Consider the following 25,079-nt stretch of genomic DNA (forward strand, 5'->3'; position numbering starts at 1 on the left):
AAAAAGACATGAATTCCTGATTGTAATCCTGCATCATCTAAAGATTTTGAAGGCTTTCTGTGCATTTGTTCTTGAGATCTTTACAGCAAGCATCCAGTGCCAAGCTGCTTAGCCTTTTACACAATCTAAAAGGAAGCACCTTTTGCTTGCTTTGCTTTAAAAAGGTCACATATGACAGGAACATGTGAAATAGAGTTGCAGTTGGGACCTCATGATTAAAATAATGAGGTCGAAGGTGTCCTGTCTTCCTTTTGAAGGGATCGACAAGGAAAAAGGCATCTTCTTTGCTCGTCAATCAAGATCCCCTGTGGAGTGGTCCTCTTTGCTTGTCATCTGTGATTTAGTTCTTGGAACATTGAACGAGGAAGACAGGGAAGCATCAGTGTTTGTAATTTATCCCTGTCACCCTCATGGACATTTCCCACAAGTGACTGACTTGTTGTCCAGGCTGATTTAGTTCTTGTTTTGCTACCAATAGATCCATCATGTGAGGCTGCAAGCCACTTGCCTTGTTGTTGACGATGAAGGAGTAACATGCATGTTTCTTGAATTTGAAGGGATCATAAATTTTACTTGCATCTCACTGATTTCTGTAGAGTTAAATAAAGATTTTCTCACTATGAATATTTTACATGTTTCAAAATTTCTCTCTACTCAGACATATCGTAAATTTAGATCTAACTTAAATTAAACTTTAGTACTTATCGTATATCATGTTTTAAGGAGATGAGAGATTTAATGGATGACCTTACAAAGATTGTGTTGGGGTATGTTTAAATCAATAAAATTATAATAACAAAATCAATAATGCACTTTAGGCTCCTTTTATAATGAGTTAGGTAACTCAAGGATATGTATAGAAGTTAGCTCGAGCATTGATTATATGAAATCATCGATCATCATTGTGTTGTGAAGATGTGCACTGAATCATCAAATATTTATAATAAATATATATCAATGTAATTAATATAAAAAATTAATAATTATTATATAAGGTCGAGTGAACGTTCACGAGGATACACACACACACACACACACATATATATATATATATATATATATATATATATATATATATATATATATATATATATATATGATTATAAATGAATACTATTTGATTGAAAGAGAAGAAGGATGAATCACCTTGACAAAACCTAAAATCATGCAACAAGGAAAAAGGTATATTTGTAGTCCATTTTCATTATTTTCTCAATCAAATCAACATTTTGAGAGAGGTACATTTGTATCATTTTTCCCAATCAAATAAACGTTTTCAGAGAGTCCATAGCTTTTTTTTTTGGGTATCTTATGTGAATGCCATTAATTATTTTTCAGCTGTACTACAACAAAATACTGTACACAAACTAAAAGGAAGAATCAGTATATGCATTATATCTATACATACTGCAATAGCATTATTGTAGCATCCTTATCCAGGTCGGAAAGAACAAACCCTAATGGCAGAAACCTGCTCTTCTGTCACTTCAAATTATGTGCGTCTGCGTTCATGCGACTGCGTAGAACCACTTGCTTCTTCTGTCAAGGAATTTGCATGATTGGATCGTTGCTGCATTCCTATCTCTTGTTGTCGTTCAAGATCAAAGAAAGTGATGAGCAAACCTATTCACCATCTGATCCTTCTTACTGTCAGAAAAAGCCACCACCATAAAGCAGCAGCGTTCCAGTTTGCATGCAGATGTTTCTATTTGTCTGCCAGCAATCATTGACCTGAAGCATATGCACAATTCCAAAGAATCCATCTGGCTGCACACTCTCTCCTTCTCGACCAAGAGCAATCATGGGACGATCCAAACCTCATTTGACCGTCCAACAAGTTTGTCTGTAGGACCATCTTTTGCCTATGGCTTTCTCTTTTGATGTGCACCTTCTTCCTTTTCCTATAATACAGATTTCTTTGTTAATTAACTCAAGGATTTGGTGATTTTTATAGTATTTCCTACTTCGAGATGTAATCAAAGAAAGATAAAGAATCTAATCAAGTGGTGTGTATCTAAGGATCTGTTGCCTTGATCAAAAGAGATATAAGACATAGGAAAAATCCTATCATTAAACTTCTTTATGATATGTTTTTATAATATTATTAAGAATATGAGGGAGAATTTGGTACATAATATATAATTTTTAATATTTTTTTTATAAAGAATAAATAGTGAAGACATATTTTGATGTACAAAGTTTTTATCAATTAAATTAACTATCACCTTTATAATGCATAGTTTTTAGAAAATAAGCAAGTCAAAATATTAGTAATTAGTGTTTTATGAGGAAGATAAATAAAAGAAGTAATAAGTTACTATCATCAGAATCAAAACCACTTGATTTCTATCTGATACTAAAAGAAAACAAAATTATATATATATCCCTCCTAAATTAGAGATAATATATTTGCTCTTCCAAATATCAAGATCCTGTCTCTATATATTCCATTAACATTCATAAAATTTGAATCAAAATATAATTATATATTATTATTTTTTAGAATTTCAATTAACAATCAATATATATATATATATGTAATATTTTGAGAAATTATAAATTTCAATATAGCATATATTTGACATATATCCCTTGAAATATTACATTAATTATATATTATTATATCCATTCAAGAAAAACTCAGATAAGTTAATATGTAATTAGTTTGAATTAAAATATGAATATATATATCTAAAATATTCCTAGCATTTTGATAATATCCAATTAGGGGAGGGGCATGAATGTAATTAGGTCAAAGGTAAAATGCCGACTTCTCCGCAACTCAGCTTATGACTGCTTGACCGCCGTCTTATTTTACTGAAGCTTCATTTCTGGCTTCTTTATCTTAGTGTGTTGGTGTGCTTCCTTTTTGTCCTCTCGTTTCCACTCCTTTCGTCTTCTCTACGTCTCCTTTTCTGAACCCTAAATCTCGGGTGGAGGTACGAGACCGAAAAGGGTACACAGATCCCTCCCATCCCCTCCTTTCGTGCTCCCGAAGCCGTAGCAAAAAATCTTATAAAGTCCAGGTGCCCTTTTTGTTGCTCTTGTTTGGTTTCTGGTTTGGCTTGTCATCGACATAAGTGGTGATGCTTTGTTACTGTAGTTGGTTGTGGTGGGGAGCCTGTTGGATTGAGTTTTTGGCGTTGAGTTGTTCTCCGCTCGTGGCTTGCAAAGTTGATGTCTTTGGATGTTGGGGATGTTCTTGGTTCTCGCGAATTACCATCATTGATGGATTTTATTTTGGGATTTTTAGCTTCCGAATTTCACTATATATGTTGAAATTTTCCGCATCAAAGTTTTGTTTATAGTCATCAGTGTTGGTGCGCGCTTAGTTCTTGTGAACTGCCACCAAAGATGGAATTGGTTTCGGGGTTTCGAGCTAAATTTCGCTATTTTATTGGCATTTCACTCCAAGATTTTTTTTTTTTCAATTGAGTTTGGTACGCGTTTATGGAATTAGACCACCGACAATCTTTTGTTCTGTCACTCTTGGAAAATTCTTTTACGCTTGCCCAAAGTAGGACGAAAGGATTTGATTTTTGAGCCGTTTGGTGGGTTTCTATTTTTTTTTTTTTTCATTTTTTGTTTCTGCATTGGTTAGAATCTATTTTTGCTATGATTTTTGGTTTTTTCCTTTGGATGCAAACCAAAAGTATGCTTGTTGAGGCATTTTTTTTTCAGCGAATCTTTATGTTGCTCTTGCCTCCTCCCGTGTTCTTTCTCTAAACCCAAGTCAACCCTTTGTCACCATCGAACTCAGGCCCCATGCTCTTCGAGCATTGGGTGCACCTCCTTGTCACTGATGTCGCTTTGCTTTGGCACGTCTGAATGCCGTCTATGCAACCGCAACCATCGCCACCTAAAGTTTGCCTATTGGTTAGATACTTTGTAATGTCCGAACCCAATACTGACATCCTTCCAACAATTGCCAAGAGTGTTGACTTTCCATCTATGCATAAATCTGTTACTACTTTTGATCGTTTGAAATCAGATTTTGTTGCTATTAAACATTTCTGGAAATTGACTAGAAGACAATAAATAGCAACCAAACATTTTTTGGAATCAGATATTTAGTTTCAACAAATCTTAATCTGCGAAAATGATTCTGTTTGTTGATGATAGATTGGGATATTGAGTTTCAAATTTTCTAAATTTGACATTTTATATTGAATTTTACAGATCAAAGGGCAAATCATGTCTGTATTTTTAACCTGCTCGATTTCGACATTAGCACTAAGAAACAGTTTTGTTATTTATATATTTTTTTGCATCAAGATGGATTCTTTGATGGCTGTATTTTTTAACCTTCTTGATTTCGATATTAGCACTAAGAAACAATGTCGATATATATATATATATATATATATATAGCATCAAGATGGGTTCTTTGATGTATAGTTCATTTCTTAATGAGTTTTCAGAGTGGCATGACTGATTTTTACTTTCAGAGTTCAGGTCAAAATGGCAAGTTCCGAGGTCTTGAATGATAAAATTGGGTATACCAGTTGCTAAAGACTTGCTATGAAGTCGCCATTTTTAAGGGAATGGTCACATTGGTGATGACTCAGCATTATATGAAAATTTGTTTCTTGATTGGGATTCCTACTTGGTTGAGCTTTCTGACGGGTTCAGTATCTTAAGAATGGTGAATGATTCAGTCATTTAAGGGAATCATTAATGCCATATCTGAGGAGGCAACTGAATAAATTGCTCTGAAACAAGCAGAGATTGTGGTTTTAAATGAGAAGCTGCAGACTTGTAAGTTTGCTGTAGGTCTAGATCAAACTTTAGAGTGGTGATGAAGAATTTGCTGATGATGGAGGCAGTAGTCGATGACAGACGATCGGATTTACGTAAGAGCTGTTTAAGTGTTAATGGAGATTGCAAATATGATGATAACGTAAATAGGTTAAAGATTATGGTGGAAAATCAGATACAGTGCCTGAAGATGGATCTTCAACAACTAAAGGGCTCAGAAATGGTGAGTAGAGAGGATCTTGGTCAGTGCAACATTCCTCATGGAGCAAAAACTATTGAAAATTTTCTAGAAGTAGATAAAAAAGTCGATGTTTTGAAAGACATTTTAGCTGTAGGATTCAAGCAAATTAGTGCTGCAATCTTCTCAAAGGAAAATATGTTAAGTGAACTTCAATGGGAGCACGAGCTTCAAGGAGAAATTAGTTCTATTGTGCTTCAGGATTCTGTTAAACGTCTCCAGGATGAATACGAGACTATGTTGTATCACCAAACTCTTTATATTAAGTATTTAAATAAAAACTGGAAGAAAAAAGCTTCTGAGTTCAGTGCACTGCGTGATGAACTCCATGCGTTATCTGATGAGGTGAGTAATCATGAAAATTTTGAAGATTGGAGCATTGCAAAAAGGAAGGAACATTTTCCTCTGAAGGTATTAGAAAATCACAATTTTCCATCTCAATCTGCGGAAAATGGTACAATGATGGTGGGAACATCTGCAGACTCTGGAGAACATATGTTGGATATTGCTGATCTTCCCCAATTGAAGCACATGAGCAAGGAGGAACTGCTAGCTTATTGTAAAACTGAAATGGCCAACATGAGGAGAAGACATGATTCAGCATTGCAAGAGAAGACAGAGGAATTATTCAGGCTCAAGAGAGAGTTCCTCAAGGAAAAGGGTTCCTCAACTTTTAGGAAAGATAAGGAGTGTGAACATTTAAGGAAAAAGTTACCGGAATTTATTATTAAATTGGATGAGATTCTTGTCGTGAGAGATATGTTTCATCCAATCTATAAGTATGATGATGAGATGCAGAGCTTTAAGTTGAGGATTGATTCCCTGTTTTCTGAAAATAAGCACCTCCAGAATTTGCTTATTAGGAAGACAAATGAATTAAAGTTTCTGTCAGCACAGTTCTCGGATGCAGTTAGCCAGATCTCACTCAATTCATCTCTGGAGGCAAAGTACTTGAGACAAGTAAAAAAACTGGAAAGTGATATTGAAGTTGGAAGGGCAGAAGCTAACTTTAGAGATGCAATATGTAATACTATTTTAAGAGGATTGATTGATGACCATAGACATGCAATGCTAGATACTGAGATTGAGGTCAAATTTTTCATAAAGATCTATAGCACTATGTTCAGAGGGGTGATTTATGATGCTATATCTAGTATGAATCCTGCAATCTTAAAATGTTATGAAGAAAAGATTTCTCTCGAAGCACTGGTTGTAGAGAAGGAGAAGGCATTAACGTCAGAAATTGAAGAGAACCAGAAGTTGAAGAAGGTTATAGCATCAATTTTATCATCAATAGAAGAAAAGGAAAAGTTAGCTTCAGAAGTTGCATCCACATTAATTCAACAAAAGCAGCAGCTTGATGTTGCTCATCAGGAACTTAACACGCTCAGAGATCAAATAAGCATTCAAGAAGCACAGATTTCAGATAATAAAATGGAATCAAATTTATTGAGGAGCAGATTCAATGGGACCTTACAGAAAATTTATCATTATGAATTGGAGATGGATAAACTTCAAGAGAAACTCAAAGTTGCATCAGATGCATTAAGGGAAGCAGAAAAGCAGAAACTCATGCTTCTTGGTGTTATCGAGGATAGGCAGAGGACACTATCATCATCCTTCGACAAGGACAAAGAGCAAGTAAAGCAGTTGAAGTCTATCACTGTTTCTATGATGGAATTATCTAAATGTTTTACAGATTTAGGTAGTCAGTTGATGGAGAGCACTAATAGAAATGAATCTAGGTGTGTATTCTGTTTTTCTTGATACATGTCTTTTATCTGTTTTTAAGTGATGATTTTTGTAATTCCTTTCTCTAGACTAGAACATAAGTTTCTATCCTTGGTCGTATTTTATTAGTGCTTTTCTTTGATGTAAGAGTTCTGTTTGTTTTACCATGCTCATTGGTAGTCAGTTACTGAAACACCTAGATATCCTTCTGTTTGTTTTACCATGCTCATTGGTCGTCAGTTACTGAAACACCTAGATATCCTTCTTTTTCCTGAAAAGTTGGATGCTATCTCTCTCTCTCTCTCTCTCTCTCTCTCTCTCTCCAAGTGGCTAATGCACTTTTAGTTAGATTGATGAATCATTTTTATCTTTTTTTTCTTTTGTTCCGTACACATAAGCATAACTTTGAATGATTTATTAATTTTTTTGCACACCAAATAACTTAGTTTTCAATAATGTTTGAGGTGTACCTAACAAGTGTTGTTGGAGATGTATCTACCAAAAGTTTCTATGGTTGGAAACATGTAGCACATCCCTCAAAGGTAAAACCAGTATTATGGTGCTAGCCCTATCAAGCATGTATATGGTGTAGCAGAATACATCCAGTATGTGCCAGGGCATTGTCAGGTCGGCACAAACATAAAACAACATTTTACTACCTGAATTAAATCTTAGTGTTTGAAACTCTAGCAATCAAATTTTTGTTTGCAGCTTATATATAAGTTCACATAATGGTGAGAAACACTAAACATTTGTCCTTAAACGAATGCATGAAATTGAGTATATAAGTTCCAGGGCATTGTCAGGTCAGTACAAACATGGCAAGCAACACTTTACTACCTGAATTAAATTTTAGTGTCTGAAACTCTAGCAATCAAATTTTTGTTTGCGTCTTATATGTAAGTTCACATGACAGTGAGAAACACTTAAACATTTGTCCTTAAATGAATGCATTTGCTTTTCTAATTGAGTATATAATGCACAACTGAATGACTATTGGCATGACTGCATTTTATGTCAGTTAACCCTTGCACTTGTCTGCACACAGACATTCACCTATAAAGATGACTGGTTCACTTTAAATAAAATCATTGCTAGGAAACTTTATTATTCATATTACTTATATGTACTTATTTCTTGCTTTTAAAATGATGCACATGCATGTCTAAAGTAGCATATAATTTGCAATTGAATGCTAACCTAACCTGCATGATATTGTTGCACATTTGTGTACACAGCACACACACACACACACACGCATCATATATATATATATATATATATATATATATATATAGACACACACGAACACACACACACATCTATTCTAAAATGGACTTGCAATATTATGGCATGATAACCATTGCAGTGCAATTTCTATATCTGCCTAATGTAGAAAACATTAGAAAAGGGGTGTACCAGTGCTCGATGCTCCCATCAATGCCTAATATAGAAATGCATGTAACTTATCAGCAGCTCAGATGTTAACATTTTGATATAGGCAATTAAGATGTTCTCATGTTCAAATTACTGCTCATAGGCCTTGCATGAATTTTTGCCCTCAGTATACTTGTTTAAGCTGTTGATAGAATGGACTCTGTTGTGTACATCTTTCATAGTGTCTTGACTTTAAATCTTGGATTTTATATATATGCAGAAACATCTTTCTATTACTGAATATTTTAAAGTTTTAAACCAATCAATCCTTGTACAATTTGATATCTAGACTTCCAGCTATGAACATCATATCTTTCTGTGTCTTTGAATTTCACTAAATGTCCTCTTGTCGTTTATTCTCCACAGGTTGAAGGTCTTGAGTCATCAGTTGAATTCACTGGTGCAACTGGCTAGCCAAAAGAAGAAGAAGTGTTTCTGGTACAAAAATATGCTTGATGTCAGATGCTCTGACCTGCAGAAGGCTGAAGCCGAGGTATATGTTTACAAACATATCATCAATTGATGATTTTGGACAATCTTTATTGATGAAATCACCATAATTAGTGAGTTGTATTCTATGTTTTTGTGGTTGCGTTGAATATTGATCTGGCGTTTGTTACTTCCACATTCAAATTTTCTGGTGGAAGGGCATGCTTGTGGAAAAGAGAGTTAGCATATAAATGTTGAAAACTGACAAACATTAGATGTATGAAATTAAGAGGACGAGCAGAATCGCAAACATTTAATTATATTATTTAATTCACAATGCAAACTTCTGATGTACCTAGAAATCTAGATTTTTTTGCTTATGATCTATGTATACACTTCTCATTTTATGTAACCAGCTAGCTTTTTGATCCTTTATTCTGGCTCAGGTTGATCTTCTTGGTGATGAGGTTGAGGCTCTTGTTGGGCTTCTTGGAAAGATATACTTAGCACTTGATCATTACTCTCCAGTATTGCAACACTATCCAGGAGTAAGATGGTTTGCCTGCGACTTACTATTATTGTGCCCTTTTTTTTCCAGCAAGTTCTGTTTGAACGCATTGAGAAACTTAGTGGGTCATATTGTTTACACCATGTCTTTCAAGTCTGATGCATCTTTTATTTGCCTATGATTTATAATTTGCTTCATGATATTTTTTTGTTTTGACATTTTCTTATGCTGATTGTAAGTATCGTTTTTGTTCTGACAGGTAGTGGAGATCCTAAAATTGGTTCAAAGAGAACTAATTGGTGAAAACGATCATAATTTTTTGTAACCACCAGGTAAATTGAAAATTAATCTAATACAATATATGTTATGTTACATAAAAGTTTTTCTTTTTGTACTTTGAAGCATATAGTCTTATGAACACTTCCTTTTTCCTTTTCTCTTTTCCAACTAGTTTTCAACAAGATGTCTGTGTGCCATTGAAGTGTACATGGGGTTAGCTTGAAGCACTCATTGCCTTGAAAAAAATTAGAACAGCCAAAGATGAAGCTGAGGGACTCAGTTGGCTCCTGGTGGTTGCTTTGACCAATGTTTTTTGTCTCGGAGCATCTTCAGGTGTTTTCATCATGATTATTATCTTGATCTTCCGCAAATATTGCAAAGAAAAGGAGACACTGCTGATTGGTTGCCTTCCACCTGTAAGTTGATACACTTGGAACGCACAGTGCAAGCTCAACAAGGTAGAATGTATATATGGTAGCACGTAGTCTCTGCTCTTTGATCCAAGTATTGCTTGTTCGCGTCAACCACATATGTAAACAGATAGTGACTAACTCATCTTTAGTTGTCCATCTTCCCATAGTTTCTTCAGTGGAGTAATATGCTGTGAAAGCTTAGTTTTTGTATCTGATAACAGTACATGGAAAATAGTAAATATGAGGTGATGGCTGACCGAAAATATAAGGTCATTGTGTCGTAGTCTTTAGTTCAATTTATTGCATCAAGAATGTATTATTATTTTTTATGGTGACAAATAATTCGGCAACAGTCAACAAATAGCGTTGCAATTGATTATCTTGTGCTGCATTTTGTAGTCGTAACATGTAAAGATTCAGAATTGATCTGAACTATGATCAAAGCTTCTGTTGTGTGTATGTATGCATTAGTTTGCAGATTGTTTTCCTTTGGTCGGTGTATATCTTGTGCTTCATGAGCCATTATTACTTCTGTATGTATGTGCTGTCCTAAGATGTAATTCAGACCTCTCGCGTAGGTATGATCGGAAAATCGTCTGAAGATGCAACCCGTATCGTTCACCTGCGAACGCTGGAAAAAGGATGAAGCAGATGGAAACCGAGTCGAAACTCTATAACAGAAATACTCTTCCAACAGTTTTGATTGGACTAGAGAACAAGTTTTATGCAAAGGCATTGTATAGCAAAATGGCATGTGTAGATGCTGAATGCAAGGGGAGAAGAGGAAGAGGCAGAATATATTTTGAATATGTAAAATTCATGCAATTAGCTTGATAAATCTACATAAATGGGAAAAGACAATTAAGAAGAGTTTTTGTTAGTGAAGATTTCTTAGGAAGTTTATTGCAAGACTTATAATTTCTTAGGAAGTTTATAGCAAAAAGAAAATAAGGGAAAAGACAAGAAACAAAGTGACTTATTAATGTGAATCCACTTGGCTTTCAAGCTTACAACAACAAAGACATTCAATTCTTCATCATTGCATCAGAGGAGCTAAAGGGGGTTGAGTAAAAAACACAAGATGTCATGAAGAAACATTTCCAGTCACATCTTTATCAGTTCTGATGTAATTTGACTGGGAAAGCTAAGAAGATTTGGCCATAAGGTAAGGAAATTAGCTCACCAGATCCCACTAGAGTTCAGAAAATTATGTTGATGGAACCAAGTCAACACTGCCCAATTCACTTCTGTTCTTATGGAAGCCCAGTGTTGGCTTTTTACAAAAGGAGTTATCTGTTGCATTTAACAATCACATTGCTTATCTTCATGAGGAGTATGACATTTATTGGTAATTGGTCTCAACCCATAGTCAATAAAGTACAATATAATTGATTTGGATTTAGCTGCTAGTGACCTGATAGAATATTTCTTTGGATATTTTTCATTCAGATAACGTTGACATAAAGAATTGATGATAGAGAATATTTGTATTCTTCTAGTGATTAAAAGGCCAAAGGCAAATATTTCCGCATCACAAAGCAAACTATATATACATCAAAGAGCACATAGGCATATTATGAACACCCACACCACACATCATCAATGATTGCCAATGTGAAAACCTCAGTAGAATTATTGGCCTTCAAATATCATCACAAACAAAAGGGAAGTCCTCTTCAAAAGTGCACCTTTCGGAAATAAATCAGATGGAGACAAATATCAGCCGAAATATGTAAATACTTTCACATCTAAGTTTCTATTTGATGGATCAATTTTGATAAGACATCTCTAATCGAGTAATTTCTTTTCAACATTTTGACCATTGAAATTTATGTTCTTATTAAGGATATTATTTATTTGATCTGAATCCAAATTGATAAAGTAAATATGAATCCTTAATAATTATTTTGAGTCTGATCAGATCTTATGATCATTAGATTTAAATTACATATCCTTTTAATATATATTTTTAGAGAAAATTATTAGTTATATACGATGTCATTCCGACATCATATAATCAAATGAATTATTTTTTTATTTTCTTTTCTTCTGCTTGTCATTATATATATTAAGATATGATAATACATATATCATCAATATACTACGATGTCAAGAACTTGATTTGGTTTAAAAATGATATACAATATCTTTCGAACTATCCAAATTGACTTAAGTATCAAAAAAATATTAGTTTGGTTAAAAATATTTTTGATTTAATTTTATAAACTCGATAACTTCAGGAGAATTAAAATTTACATTAACACCGACACAGAACGAATCTCTAGTGGTTCTAAAATTGCTTTCAACTGAACAATAAGAAACTACAGTAACAGTTGTCGGCATCACTGAAAACTTTGCTGTCTCTCAGTGACGTTTCATATGGAGAAGAACATGTGGTGGTGATCTTTGATCAAGCGAGATAGGTGTAAAATGTCAACCAAAGGGTATTGAGTTTGCGGCGCGATGGTCAAAAGGCCCTTCAAAGACGACATGAAGCATTAATGGGATGGTGGGAGAGAACAATTTCTTCTTTATTATTGACCACCAATTCACCCATACATGAAATGTATTGGATATTTTTCGATTGCGGAGACTCACAATCAAGTGGTTGAAAATAACAAAAGGTCAAAATCATAATGGTCAATTATGACTTCATTTTCTTCCCATTGAAAATAATTAATTTTCAAGATGTTATGACGGAAAATTACGTAAGTTCAAACGAAATTAGGTGTCATAGAAATCAGAATCCAAAATCTTAATACTTGATTAGAGTAATAATTAAAAGTTCTATCACTAAGAGCTTCTCTGTAATTAGACCACAGCAGAGAGGGTCGTACCCAATTACCCATAAAAACAACTTAAGAAACAAGACCTAAAGTCAAAGTCAAAGGGTAGACTTCGAACATCGTAGTGTTTTCCCTATGTTTTCTGGAATGTAACCTTCGTGTTCATAATAGCCACGCTTGGAGTCGGTCTCTCGCTCGGCCTTGCAGAAGTAGCATGCTGCTGTGCTCCTCTCACTCTCTTCAGCCTTGCAAGACATCCGTAGGCATCATTTCCTTCACCCTTCTTCGTCCATAAGTCCCTTCTGGGTTTCTTTTGTTCCTTTTGCTTTCTGTGTGTTGGAATTCACCGTCATGAACTGAGCTCCTCAGTTCTTTTGTTTGGTTCAGTGTGTGCTTGCATGTCATCTGTTGCGAAGAGCTTGATGTTACTCGATCCGAGTTCTTCTTTTCCATGCTGTTTTACCTACAGAAAGATAAAAAGCCTGTAGGTTTTTGGATCTGATTTTATCTCTGACTTGTTAACTCATCAAGCTTGATTTAGCTGCAGCTTTGTTTCTCTTCGATTGATGTTAATTCTTTGATAAGATTAGTGTATATTGAATTATAATTAGAGGCATAAAGCAAATGTTCTTTCACTACTTGTATTTAGTGTTTCCTTTGTGGATGTCAATGGTGCTGCTCATTATCTTACTGCTGCAGCTCTAGAAATGGTGTATTTGCCATCGGCCGTATCGACTTCAAGAAAATGAACTGAATCCTGCTCATGTACAACATAATTCATTGATTGCTCAACCTCACCTCATTCGGAAAGTGGGCCTCGACAGATTTATTTCTCCACCATCCGCCATAATTTAAGCTGTCCTTGTGGCCTTAGCTATCTTCCATGGCATTATTGAACTGTAGTGTTCCTCGTCGGTGACCACCTCCGAGTGGAGCCTAGCTTTTGTTGTTTGTCTTCCCCTTGAGAGTTGTATTGGGATTCTTGCCCTTCAAGTCTACTAGTGGCTGTGCTGGAAAGAAACCAGAAGAAATGAAGGATTAAAGCTAAAATCTATAAAAGTTGAAGTGCAGATTAGGTTCCAATTTTAGTGGGTTTAATGCATGCTTGACAGTCAGGACTACTGTCTAATCAATTACAGTGATGAAGTGTGGCTTTGCTTCTGGTTGGGTAATACTTTGTTCATGAGACTCTTTCATGGAATATAGGTAATTGTATTATGTCAAAGAGAGCTATCTAATTAGTTTTTCTTTCTTTGACTTTGTACTCTCATTTGCTGGTTACTAGCTCTGCTGGTGTTGCTCCCTTGTCCAGTGTTCATACAAGATAATTTAGATATACTCATAAACACTGCCTCATTCTCTAGTACTGTGAGACATGATAAACTTACAGTTTCTCTTTGCTTGATTTTTCTGTTCAATTCGATCTCTCATTGGCATTCATAAAATCTGCAGCCTGATTGTTCTTGTATCTCAAGAAGCAACCCTGTCTTGCATACCTTTCTTCTATTGAAAGGAGGAAAACAAGTATCCTCTTGGGTGCTATCTAGTTAAGAAGTCAACAAGCATTTCTTCTTTGCATCCAAGATTCATTGCAGCTCTAATCTATAACAAAAGTATCTTTTTCATCAATAAGAATGAAGTAAAGTAAGACCCAAAAGTCAAAGTTATGTTTGATCTGCCAGCAGAATTTGTCATCAGCTATCAGCTATCACAATGACATAGTAAGTTGTCTTTGTGGCTGATAGACCATGAATCCCTGGTGTCAAAGCCCCGAAAGTCCCATCTATCTATGCGAGAAAATTACAGTCATCTTCTTAAAAAATACATGGAAATGTGCTACAAGATCAGGTCAGAGAGATGTAACAATTTGAATATAAAGATGAAGAACTTGCTCTGAGAATTAATTGTGCTGAGTATAATACTTTCTTTCAATTCAGTTTATTTTATGAAGCATAATAATGTGTTCTGATTCCCCTTTTTTTTTTGTTTCCATTCTAATACAGGAAAATTGTTGGTTCGCATTTGCAGCGACTTCTCACTTACTGGAATCAAAAGATTGATCACTGGTCGGATCGCATGTTCATGACTTGCTTATCTTTCTTGTTCAAAAGGAGGAATACATCACGGCAGCAAGCCATTACAAATTTTGGAGGTAAATGAATTAATAGTTGGGACTCATCAATAGCTTTCGGAGTCGACTGTATCTTCTGAGTGCCATATGCCATTTACAAGTTAATGTATCTTCTGAAATATAAAAAGCATGATTTTGATCACAGATATTCCTGGAATGGAATATATGATAATCTATTCTTACAAGGAATTGAGCAGTGCCACGGAAGATTTTAGCCCTGGTAATAAAATTGGTGAGGGTGGTTTTGGTTCTGTTTACAAGGTATTGTTCTCAATCTGATGTCAGTCAACCAAGATGTATGATTTCACTGGATCATTCATTACATTTATGATTCAACTGTAGGGGAAGCTTAAGGATGGAAGAGTTGTTGCCATAAAGGTGCTATCATCAAAGTCAAAACAAGGAGTAAGGGAGTTCTTGAATGAAATCAAAGTTGTCTCCAGCATTGCGCATGAAAACCTGGTGAGGCTGTATGGGTGCTGTGTGGAGGGAGATAACAGGATTCTGGTCTACGATTATCTTGAGAACAACAGCCTTGCACACACACTTCTTGGTAACATCAAACACCATGCCGGATAAATCTTCACTGAATGCTACTAATCATCATTCTGCTTCTTGTTGTCTATTCTCATCAGGTGGGGGTCACAGTAACATACAATTCAGCTGGGAGACTCGATCCAGGATCTGCATTGGTGTGGCTCGAGGTCTTGCTTTCCTTCACGAGGAAGTTCGACCTCGTATTGTGCATAGAGATATAAAGGCAAGCAATGTTCTTCTTGACAGCCATCTCACTCCGAAGATCTCTGATTTCGGATTGGCGAAGCTTCTGCCACCAAATACGACGCATGTCAGCACTCGGGTTGCTGGCACGATGTGAGCTCAACATCTGATGCACTGATTCTGCCGTCTCTGCATTTTTCAAGCAGTTTAATTCCTTTTTTTTTCCCTTCGTTTTCGTACTGTTCTGCTTTGAGTTAAATCCATTGTGTCCAATTCTGCTCATGTTTGCAGAGGTTACTTAGCACCTGAGTATGCCATACATGGGCAGTTGACGAGGAGGGCAGATACATACAGCTTCGGTGTTCTTCTCTTGGAAATAGTTACTGGCAGATGTAACACGAACACAAGATTGCCTTGCGAGGATCAGTTTCTCCTTGAAAGGGTAAGCAACAGGTGTTTGTGACTCACTCGATCAGAATAAGCATCACTGCATTTTTTTTCGTCGGTTTGCCTGCTCTTGCAATCTATTTGGAGAGGTTCATATATCCTGCAGACATGGGGACTTTACGAGCGCGGCGAGGTGTTGAGCATTGTGGACGCATCTCTAGGCGACGATTTTGATGCTGAGGAGGCGTGCAGGTTCATTAAGATTGCCCTCGTGTGCACGCAAGACGCACCGAGGCTTCGTCCCTCCATGCCCGCGGTCGTACGGATGCTGAGGGGAGAAAGCAACGTGAGCATGGAGATCACCAAACCCGGCCTGATCACAGACCTCATGGACCTCAAAGTGAGACGTCAGAGGGATGCCGGTGAACCTGATGCATCACCTGTTGTGTTCACAACGCTCCACGGCTCGCCGTCGTCGTCGTCGGGGAACGCAACGGCAATCATGTCCTCCTCCACGGCAGCTGAGCTCGCCTGAGGCAGCACGTTTCGAAATGATCATCGAGCTTATTCCACCATTAAAAAGAACTCCCCATTATGGGGAATAGAAAAATTATAACTGGACATGTCTTTAGTGAGTGATATAAATAGGAGGCATCTTCTTGTTCCAATTGCTCATCTAATCTAAAAATGGATTCCGAGTTGATGGCAGACCACTCTGTGACAAGCAACCGTCCAAGCTCCCTTCAGCCAAACTTGGTACCACCTCTCCCTCTGGATCACCCTCCAGCTTGGTGCGCTGGTAAAGAACTGGATTGAGGGAAGGCAAGCATCTTGTTAGGGGAATGCCCCTCTCCATTGCGGGTAGCCATGGATCCAAGTTTGGGCACTGAGATGTGTGGCTTTGAGTTGTGTTGGAGAAGCAGGTCACCTGCTCAGACCCCTCCAAGTTGACTGGGGTTTGGCCAGAGCTGATGTGGTTGCCCATCACAACGGGGAGCGATCGGGAGCTTGAATCGTCAAGGCTTGTCTCCATGCTTGCGTCGGTGGAGATCCCTCTGCTTTTGCAGCAGACTCTGCAGAGGACCCAATCTTCCTGCTTCCACATAAAAGAAGTGTCATGTCCACGTGATGGAAGGACTGACAGAAACACCATAAATCTAAAAGCTTCTTCACGACTCCTCCATGGATGATCGTATATATATATATATATATATATAGAGAGAGAGAGAGAGAGAGAGAGAGAGAGAGAGAAGATTCGCAGAAGAGACGACTATGCTCACTGCAGCAAAGTCAATCGAGTTGAGATCATGAAGGATGATACCTTGAAGGGAAATGTTGGAGTTGCAGCAGATCCTTCCATGCGGTATTCATGCATGACCCAATCTGTCTTGCGTCCCTTGGGAGCTCTTCCTTGATAGAAAACCAAAGTCTTCCTAGTCCCAACCAGCAATCCCTTCCGAGTGACTGACCTATCCTTTCCTGTGGCCTTCCAGTAGCCTGACATGGTCGCCCGGTTGGTTCGCTGCCCCGTCGCGTACTTCCGATCCCGAAGACTGAAGAAGTACCACTCCTTGCCCCCAACACTCGCAGTATCTGATCATGAAATGAAGAACCATTTGAGTCGCGATGCAACTTCAGTTCATGTTCAGCGAAAAAAATGAACTAGCTGCTGGTCACTGACTGATCTTATAATAAGAACAAATGTAGTGAATTGCATTTGGTCTGAGGAAGATGAAGTGCTAAAGCAGGGTTATCATCAGGTAGAGAAACAAGAGAGCTAAAGCTATGTCAAGTAACTGGTGACATACGGCAAACACGCCATGGCTTTCTTAGCATCATCAGTCGGCCTAACTCCATGATGGAGATACCTCATCATGGTGATACTAGAACAACGGGAAGGTGTCGATCTAATGTTGTGAATCTATCGATGTCCTAAGGGAGAATTCTTTGAGCTAAAAACCAAATCATGCAGCAGGATAACTTCAGAGATCAAGCAATTCCTCTTTCCTTCTTGCAAGTGGAGATTTTGATTGGCAGAGTCGAGACATGGAAAGGAGGGACAGTCTTCCTGTTTAAAAAAGCTTCGATTCAATCTCATGTCAATATGGGCAGAAGGAATGGTTTATCCACAACAATTGGGTGATCGATCGTGGAAGATAAAAAGTAGGGGAAAGGTTGGCACGGGAACAACTTTCCTTCACTGGTAAAGCTAGAAAGGACAGGCATGGAGATGAAGCTGAAGGCAGGATAGAGTTGGAAAGAGAAGTGCACATTTTTTGTGGTTTAGTTCACAAGCTTTTCATGAAATAATTGAGATGTTAATTAGATTTGCCTACAAAGATCAAACACATACAGCTCCTGCCTAACTTCTCCATGTAAAAGGGAATCTTGCAGGGCATGTCATCTCAAGTGCTCAAGAAGAATCTAATCAAGTATGCACGGTAGGTATCTTTTACAGAATGGGAAGAAGGGGAGTGCAAGAACGACTCAGAAGATTGGTGTGAGGCCGGCAGCCAGTGAAGACAAGACTCGGTGGCTCATGTAAGAACATTAATCGAAAGACACGATTATGGATGATGGCATGGTGTTGAAGAGGCGACTGACAGTGGGCTCACTCACCAGGGAGATCCCATGGCTCACACTTGTTGAGATCGACATCCACCATGGCAGGACGGCCATGGAAGCTCCTGCCGCCGACCTTCGCCGCAAGGTAGTCGCAGATGAGCTCGTCATCCCTGGGCTGGAACCTGAAGCCTGGCGGCAGCTTCGCCTCCACCATGCTCAACATGGTGTTGATGAGAGAGCACATCAACCAGGGGGATTATGCGTCTATGGTATTAATAAGAAAACCAAGCCAACTTTTGAAAGGGGGGGAGAGAGAGAGAGAGAGAGAGAGAGAGAGCACGTCCAGTCCATCTCTCCGGCCTCCCATCATCCATCCCCATCCTGCATAACCAATCACGACAGACGACACATACTCGACAGAAGACGGGATGAATCCAACAACAACATGCTGGAAAACAAGCTTCATTTTTTCGGATCAGACGGCTGCTGCAGACAAACAAAAGACTGTCCATATCAGCTGGTCTGAGATCAGTTCTTGTAGGATCAAGGGAGAAACAGACCTTAGTCAATATCACTGGAAACACACTTCTCCCACAGAAATAGAAGTCAATGTCTGATCAGATCTCAATTAATCTTTTTCAAACGCCATTAGTATGGGTAGAATCAGATTTCAATTAATCTTTAACTTTGACAACGATTGTGTTTGATTGATACTATTCATCTCATCCAGAACATCATGTAGCATTGTTTTACTATTCAAATGATATTAGATATCTATTAATAGCAAACAAAAATGAATGAAATGAAAAGGTAGTCATATAAAACTAAACATTGACTTAAAACAATAGTATCAAAGATATAACAACTACTGCAACATTAACAAAAATTTAAGCTACCATAGGATCACCATTATATGCTCACCCTGTAGACTTTAATAGTTTTTAGATGTCATTGTTTATGAAACCACTCAACTCTCATATAGAAAAAAAAAAAAAAAAAAAAAACTTTATAAGACTAATGCTTCAATTTCTATGGAACAGGAGAATAATGCATGAAGTTAGTAAAACAAAAAATCAAATAAATAATGCCTCAACTAAGACAAATTTTTATATGATGAATCCTCTCATATCGCACGACTTAGTTCTATAACTGTCACACTTGATATATAGGCTTTGACGATTAGTATCTTCCAACGAATGTTTTGATAGTACAGTGAAAGCTTCAACAATATAGCAAGGCCTACGACGATGCGGTTTAACTATATAGTGATAAAAGATTCTCCTAAATTAAGCGATTCGTGTGATTCAAAAGTTATTTAAGTTAAAATCTAAGGGATTTTCATTTAAGTGAGAAAAAAATAAAAATGAATAGGAGACATCTTCATCTGATTAAAAAAATAATAATAAAAGTTTTTTTACGATAAAATGTCCAACTTCTATTTTAAAAAATATATTTATTACATAGACGACAGCGATTGAATTAGCTTTCATCCTGGACCGCAGCTTGTACATCTAAGACAAACAGCTGTCCTTGCCCCTCAGATCATCAACGTAAGCGTCATATTACTAAAATATCCTTACGCGTTCTTAAAAGTATTGCCGCGACCATCAGGGCAACATCGTCATTTTGGTCGCATACATGCCGCTGGACCCGGTCCCACATATTAGTGTAAAACTACGAGGGTTGTTATTACCGAAATGGATCGAGCGTCACATTACTAAAATGCCCTTCGGCGGTTCCAAAGGTTCAGCAAGCAAACAAATGGGCAAGACAGTCATTTTTCGGCATACGTTTTCCGCGCTGGGGCCGAGATGTCCCTCGCATCAGACCCATCGCCGACTTTATACCACAGGAGCAATGATTGCCGCGAAGGACCGAGGTAAGATTACCAAAATGCCTTCAAGAGATCGTCGAATCGCACACGACAAGGTGAACAATATGGTCTTTTGGTCTTCCACTTTCCGGCAGGCCCCATTGTGGGTCCCAGGTGTTCGACGTACAAAAGCCCGTCGTAACACGAGAACATTTGTCGCCACGCCGAAGAGGCCTGAGCATCAAATTATCAAAATGCCCTTGCACGTAACCATCACCATGAGGGGAAGATGAACGGCCGGATGGGATGGGCGTGAGGGAATCACGAGGCGCACCTAACGGCATACGGGGGGTTCGATGCTCGGTCAACGTCACGACGTCGAAACCCACGAAGGTGGGGTCACATGCGACAAGCAACTGGTACCGCTAGAATCGAGCTTAACGGCCATGTGGATAAATGCTCGCAAAGTCAGTCCCACCACGTCAAGCCAAAAAAAATAAATAAAAGAGAAAAAGGATAATGATAGCACATATTGCGAGTTGACCGAGCGGCCCACCACACACTACGTTGCTATAAATTTAGCGTCGGCCCAAAAATAAGTTCTATACGTGATATATTATTTACGGTATGAATTTTATATTATATTATAAAGAATTTAATAAAGATCTAACTAACATATTATGTGACTTAATAATTGTTATTCTCGATATCATTTCTTTTATAAGATATTGTATGAGGAGGTTGAGAAGAGGATTTTACACATTAAGAGAGTTGATTGGTACTTCAAAAAATAAAAAGAGGGTAATTGTATTACTAGTTTATGATTTATAATATATAGGAACTAATTAAAGTTTGCACACTGTAAAAAACTGTATCATCTCCAATGATCCTAATTATTATCAAAGGAAACCACGGCCACGGCCACGGCACGGATGCCACTCGGACGACTATTTATACTAATCGCGTCGCCACCATTTCATCCAACTCGCTTCCTAACAGAAACATCATTGTCTTCTTTCTTGCTCTGTGTTCCCAATCGGGTTGCCGCCGCCGGATCTTGCGGGAGAGCATAGCCGCTGGATCCCCAGCGATGGCCTCGGCCTGCGTCAACGACGCCGCCCCGCCGCCGGACACCGCCTTCCTCGACTTTGCCCCGGCATGCCCCGTCTACGGCTGGCTCAGCCCTAGGATCTCCTTCAGCCGCGACCTCGCTGACGGCTCTGGGCCTGACCCTGAGCCCGTTGCCGCTGCGGTGACGGAGACCCCGGATGCGGACGACCCGGGCAAGGATCTTCCGGACTTCGAGTTCCGCCTCGAGGATCCCGTCGCGATGCTGCCTGCCGACGAGCTGTTCTCGGACGGGAAACTGGTCCCGCTCCAGATCTCCGCAGTGCGGCCTGCTGTGGAGCTGGCCGAGGGGATCCCCTCGCCGGAGGCGGAGAAGCCCCGTGGGGAAGCGGAGGTCATCGGATCGGAGTCCTGCGAGAAGTCCCCCAAGGCGCCGCGGTGCTCCAACCGGTGGAGGGATCTACTCGGCCTCAAGAAACTGCAGAACCTGAAGGCGGAGTCCCAGAAGACAGCGTCGCTTCCTTGTAAGGGCCTGAACTCAAGCACCAGATCCCTCCGCAATCTTCTCCGTCAACCGAAGCCCTCCTCTTCCGCCGATTCCTCCCTTAGCGTCCCGCTTCTCCGCGACTCGGAATCGGAACTGGCCTCCATCTCTGCCCGCCGCTCCCTATCCTCGTCCGGCGCCGACCATGAAGAGCTCCCGCGCCTGTCCCTCGACTCCGAGAAGCCGGCCCAAGCGCCGCCCCGAGTTCGGCTGTCACGGCCGAGGGGCACCACACCAGAGGGGGTGCCGAACGCGGGGCGGAGCCCGGTGAGGCGTGGGGCAGAGGTGGACAGCCCGCGGATGAACGCTTCGGGGAAGGTGGTGTTCCAGGGCCTGGAACGAAGCTCGAGTAGCCCGGGGAGCTTCCACGGCGGTGGCCACCATCATCACCACCGGGTAAAGCCGTACCGGGGGATGGAGCGGTCGTACTCGGCCAACGTCCGAGTAGCCCCGGTCCTCAACGTGGTCCCAGTCGGCTCGCTCCGGGTCGGCTTGGGCCAGCTCTTCTCGCCTATCAAGAAGGAGAGGGACGTGAATTCTCACAACGGCGGCGGCAGCAGCAGCAGAAGAAAGATCATCGACAAGGAGAAGGCCTGAAGGAAACTACCGCCGCATGGCCACGGTAATCCCCCATTTCTGCTGCATCTGGGTGCAAATTTTGTTGGGTGTGTATAATGACTGATCTAGCTAAGTTTTGCTTCGCATTTCTTCCAATTTTGATGTGTGTATAGTTGCGGAATCCATCGTTCGTCTCTCTTGCTGCTTCTGTTTTGTTCCTTTAGGCGTTTCTTTTCGGCTTATCAATGCTTGCGTTTCCCATCAATTTACCTGTCCAGAAGCAAAAGCAAAAGTAGCGGGCCCCGTCGACGCATCCAATCAGATGCAGGTGGGTGTGAGGGTAACTCTCTCTCGGTTATTCACTTTGGTCTGTCCGTCCAAGACCGCCCATCTCACCGTCTTTTTAATCTGAACCGTCGGTGCATATCGGACAAGATTTAAGACCTAAAATGTTAAGCTGGGTTGTTGGGAGATGGTGAAGGATGTGAATGAGAACCGAGGCCTGGCGATGATGGCTCTGCCGAATAATATCGCACGTCGGTCTGATCCGAAACCCAGACCTCGTTCTGATGGAAGCATGTGATGGTGCTGTTGAGAAAAAGTGTTTAGGTTATGAAGCGGGAGTCAAAGTTGGACTGATGGGAGGGGGTGCGCTCGGGGCGCAGCGTCTGAGGGATGAGTTTCTTTCTCGAAATTTAAAATGAGTGTTTCTGTGCCGCGGGGGCAGGCTTTTCAGAGGCCCAGCACCTGCCTCTGCGCTCAAAGATTCCCTGGTCAAGACTGATTTATTGTGTTCTGGGTTAGAGAGAGAATGAAATTTGAAAAAGGGCTCTTATTTTATGAGTTTAAGCAATTTAGGAGCTTTAAATTACAATTTTAAAATAGAAAGAATTTTGAAATTTGTGAAAACTAGTTTAGGTTTTAATGATTAAGATGTAATGTTTGGATTTTGGATGGAATTAGTATAAAACGAAAAAGGAAATTAAGGCTCTTTTAATTTTATTAACATTTTTCTCAATAAAATTTTAAATAATTATGAAGATTTTACTATAAACTAAAAATAGAAATTTGAATACTTTTGAGTTAGTTATGGATGTTAGCTTCTACCAAACACCATGATGAAAAATATTTGGATAGCAGAACCAGATGGAGTAGTTCTTATGGCTGGAGCTGGAGTTCACCATGTTCTAGGGGAATGAATCTCCACTAAATCGATTTATTGGGCTTGTTTCATTCTGTCTCACTTTCAGTAGACAATTGGCTTAATCGAAGAATACTTTCAATGCCTTGAGAAGGTAACTCCCCTCGATGCACGTGTTTAAATTATTGAACTTCCAAAGTTTGGTGAATTATCTCTCAACTTGGTTATTTTAATTTGTCATTAGTGTAAGTGCCAAATCCGATGATTAACATGCTGTAATTAGTGGTAATAGACAAGATGATGATGAAGAAGAAGAAGAAGAAGCTCACTGTCTTTGGTTGCAGGGATTCCCTACAACTTGAGATGTAGTTAGCCACTATAATTATTGATACGTGGCAATGGTCCTTAGTATCCTATCTTCTTTTTGCGTGTGGGAACTGTTCATGGCGGCAAACCGTGCGCATGCCACCAGAGACTGGTGGGGTCCACTTTTGTTGGTCCCGGGCGTAAGTCTTGTGGGTCATATCCAGGTAAGATTTGGGCTTAGGTTTGCAGTTCCCGACTTATCCATGGGCCGACCTTGACAATATCATCAGAAATATAAATCAATAAAGAATGCACGAAATATCGCTGGTAGTTTAACGTGAGCTCGATTATGTATGTTGATTGGAGTGACATATATAAAATAATTAAATAATTGAAAGTATATATCGCCTTAAAGGTAGCGGTAGAAATCCACCTGTAGCTGCTATCCCTCTTTTGTTTTGCTAATTGCAGCATTCAAGGAGTGAAATCTATGTTCTACAAAGGAGTGTTTGCATTCGATTTACACCTCACATAAGTTGGGGGATGACAGTATGGAACATATCTGAGAATCATATTACGAAATTGTATGCTCTACGACCGAATTGACTGTTAACAAAAATAAAAAAAAGGGAAAGGTTAAAGTCTATTGCAATAGGATTTTAGTGATGTAATTCTTTTGACCATATAGGCTATTTTGGAAGATCGAAGTTGTTTTGTCACCAAAGGTTATTGCTTGCTGTTAGTAAAAGTGAATTTTGTGCACGAGAAATCTAGAAAAATATTTACTTTATCCCTCCTAAGTTGTCATCGTAAGAATGATTTTTAGATAAAATGGAAAGGAAAAATTATAAACCCAATTATGATCAATTTGTATGTGTTAAGTGTTCCAAATTAAATCTCAAAGTCTTGACCTTATTCAGTCTCTTGGCCTTGTCAATTAATTGGCTTAATCTAAATTTTTATCAAAGCCCATCAAAAAAAAAAAAAATTTCATATTACTTGTATCTTTTACTCCCATGTCTTGCATGAGTCTTTTTTTCTTTTTTTTTGGTTTATGTTGAGCAACATTTAGTGACAATTTGTGTCAATGGAAATTTGGGGAAGCATTTGGTTACAAGAGGCAAAATGGAAGTGCAACACTTGATTATGTAATATTTATTATCACAATATCATAATGTACCTTCACTTGAAAAGCATATCCAATGGCTCCAAATTTTGTGGTCAAACCTAAAATCCAGTTCAATGGTCAACCCAAGTGAAAAGGTCA

The 25,079-nt window shown here is 38.9% G+C and overlaps 4 protein-coding genes across 6 annotated transcripts; 3 read left to right on the top strand and 1 right to left on the bottom strand.

Annotated features, from left to right (window-relative positions):
* The first annotated feature begins 2,863 nt into the window (after window positions 1–2,863).
* Window positions 2,864–10,294, top strand: LOC135640964 (WPP domain-associated protein-like). 3 transcript variants are annotated; one of them, XM_065155865.1, is made up of 6 exons: window positions 2,864–3,026; window positions 4,449–6,741; window positions 8,531–8,657; window positions 9,040–9,141; window positions 9,361–9,433; window positions 9,553–10,294. In XM_065155865.1, exons 2-5 carry the CDS (start codon window positions 4,799–4,801, stop codon window positions 9,424–9,426), a joined length of 2,238 nt encoding a protein of 745 aa, XP_065011937.1. In that variant the 5' UTR covers window positions 2,864–3,026; window positions 4,449–4,798; the 3' UTR covers window positions 9,427–9,433; window positions 9,553–10,294. The 3 variants fall into 3 exon arrangements, with proteins under 3 accessions (XP_065011937.1, XP_065011939.1, XP_065011938.1); XM_065155867.1 differs by having other exon boundaries at window positions 9,564–10,294; XM_065155866.1 differs by having other exon boundaries at window positions 4,456–6,741.
* A 2,451-nt stretch (window positions 10,295–12,745) lies between these two features.
* On the top strand, window positions 12,746–16,520 carry LOC135640966 (cold-responsive protein kinase 1-like). Its single transcript, XM_065155868.1, has 7 exons — window positions 12,746–12,838; window positions 14,583–14,731; window positions 14,856–14,971; window positions 15,053–15,263; window positions 15,346–15,583; window positions 15,722–15,872; window positions 15,984–16,520. Exons 2-7 carry the CDS (start codon window positions 14,656–14,658, stop codon window positions 16,350–16,352), a joined length of 1,161 nt encoding a protein of 386 aa, XP_065011940.1. The 5' UTR covers window positions 12,746–12,838; window positions 14,583–14,655; the 3' UTR covers window positions 16,353–16,520.
* On the bottom strand, window positions 16,494–18,992 carry LOC135640967 (NAC domain-containing protein 21/22-like). The gene is made up of 3 exons (XM_065155870.1): window positions 18,437–18,992; window positions 17,139–17,410; window positions 16,494–16,910 (listed from the first exon to the last, which is right to left on the bottom strand). Exons 1-3 carry the CDS (start codon window positions 18,624–18,626, stop codon window positions 16,494–16,496), a joined length of 879 nt encoding a protein of 292 aa, XP_065011942.1. The 5' UTR covers window positions 18,627–18,992.
* Window positions 18,993–21,166: 2,174 nt separating this feature from the next.
* Window positions 21,167–23,170, top strand: LOC135581257 (uncharacterized). The gene is made up of 2 exons (XM_065153673.1): window positions 21,167–22,429; window positions 22,644–23,170. Exon 1 carries the CDS (start codon window positions 21,286–21,288, stop codon window positions 22,402–22,404), a length of 1,119 nt encoding a protein of 372 aa, XP_065009745.1. The 5' UTR covers window positions 21,167–21,285; the 3' UTR covers window positions 22,405–22,429; window positions 22,644–23,170.
* The last annotated feature ends 1,909 nt before the right edge of the window (window positions 23,171–25,079 follow it).

Source organism: Musa acuminata, chromosome BXJ3-6 (genome assembly GCF_036884655.1).
Source record: "Musa acuminata AAA Group cultivar baxijiao chromosome BXJ3-6, Cavendish_Baxijiao_AAA, whole genome shotgun sequence".
Lineage (NCBI taxonomy): Eukaryota > Viridiplantae > Streptophyta > Magnoliopsida > Zingiberales > Musaceae > Musa > Musa acuminata.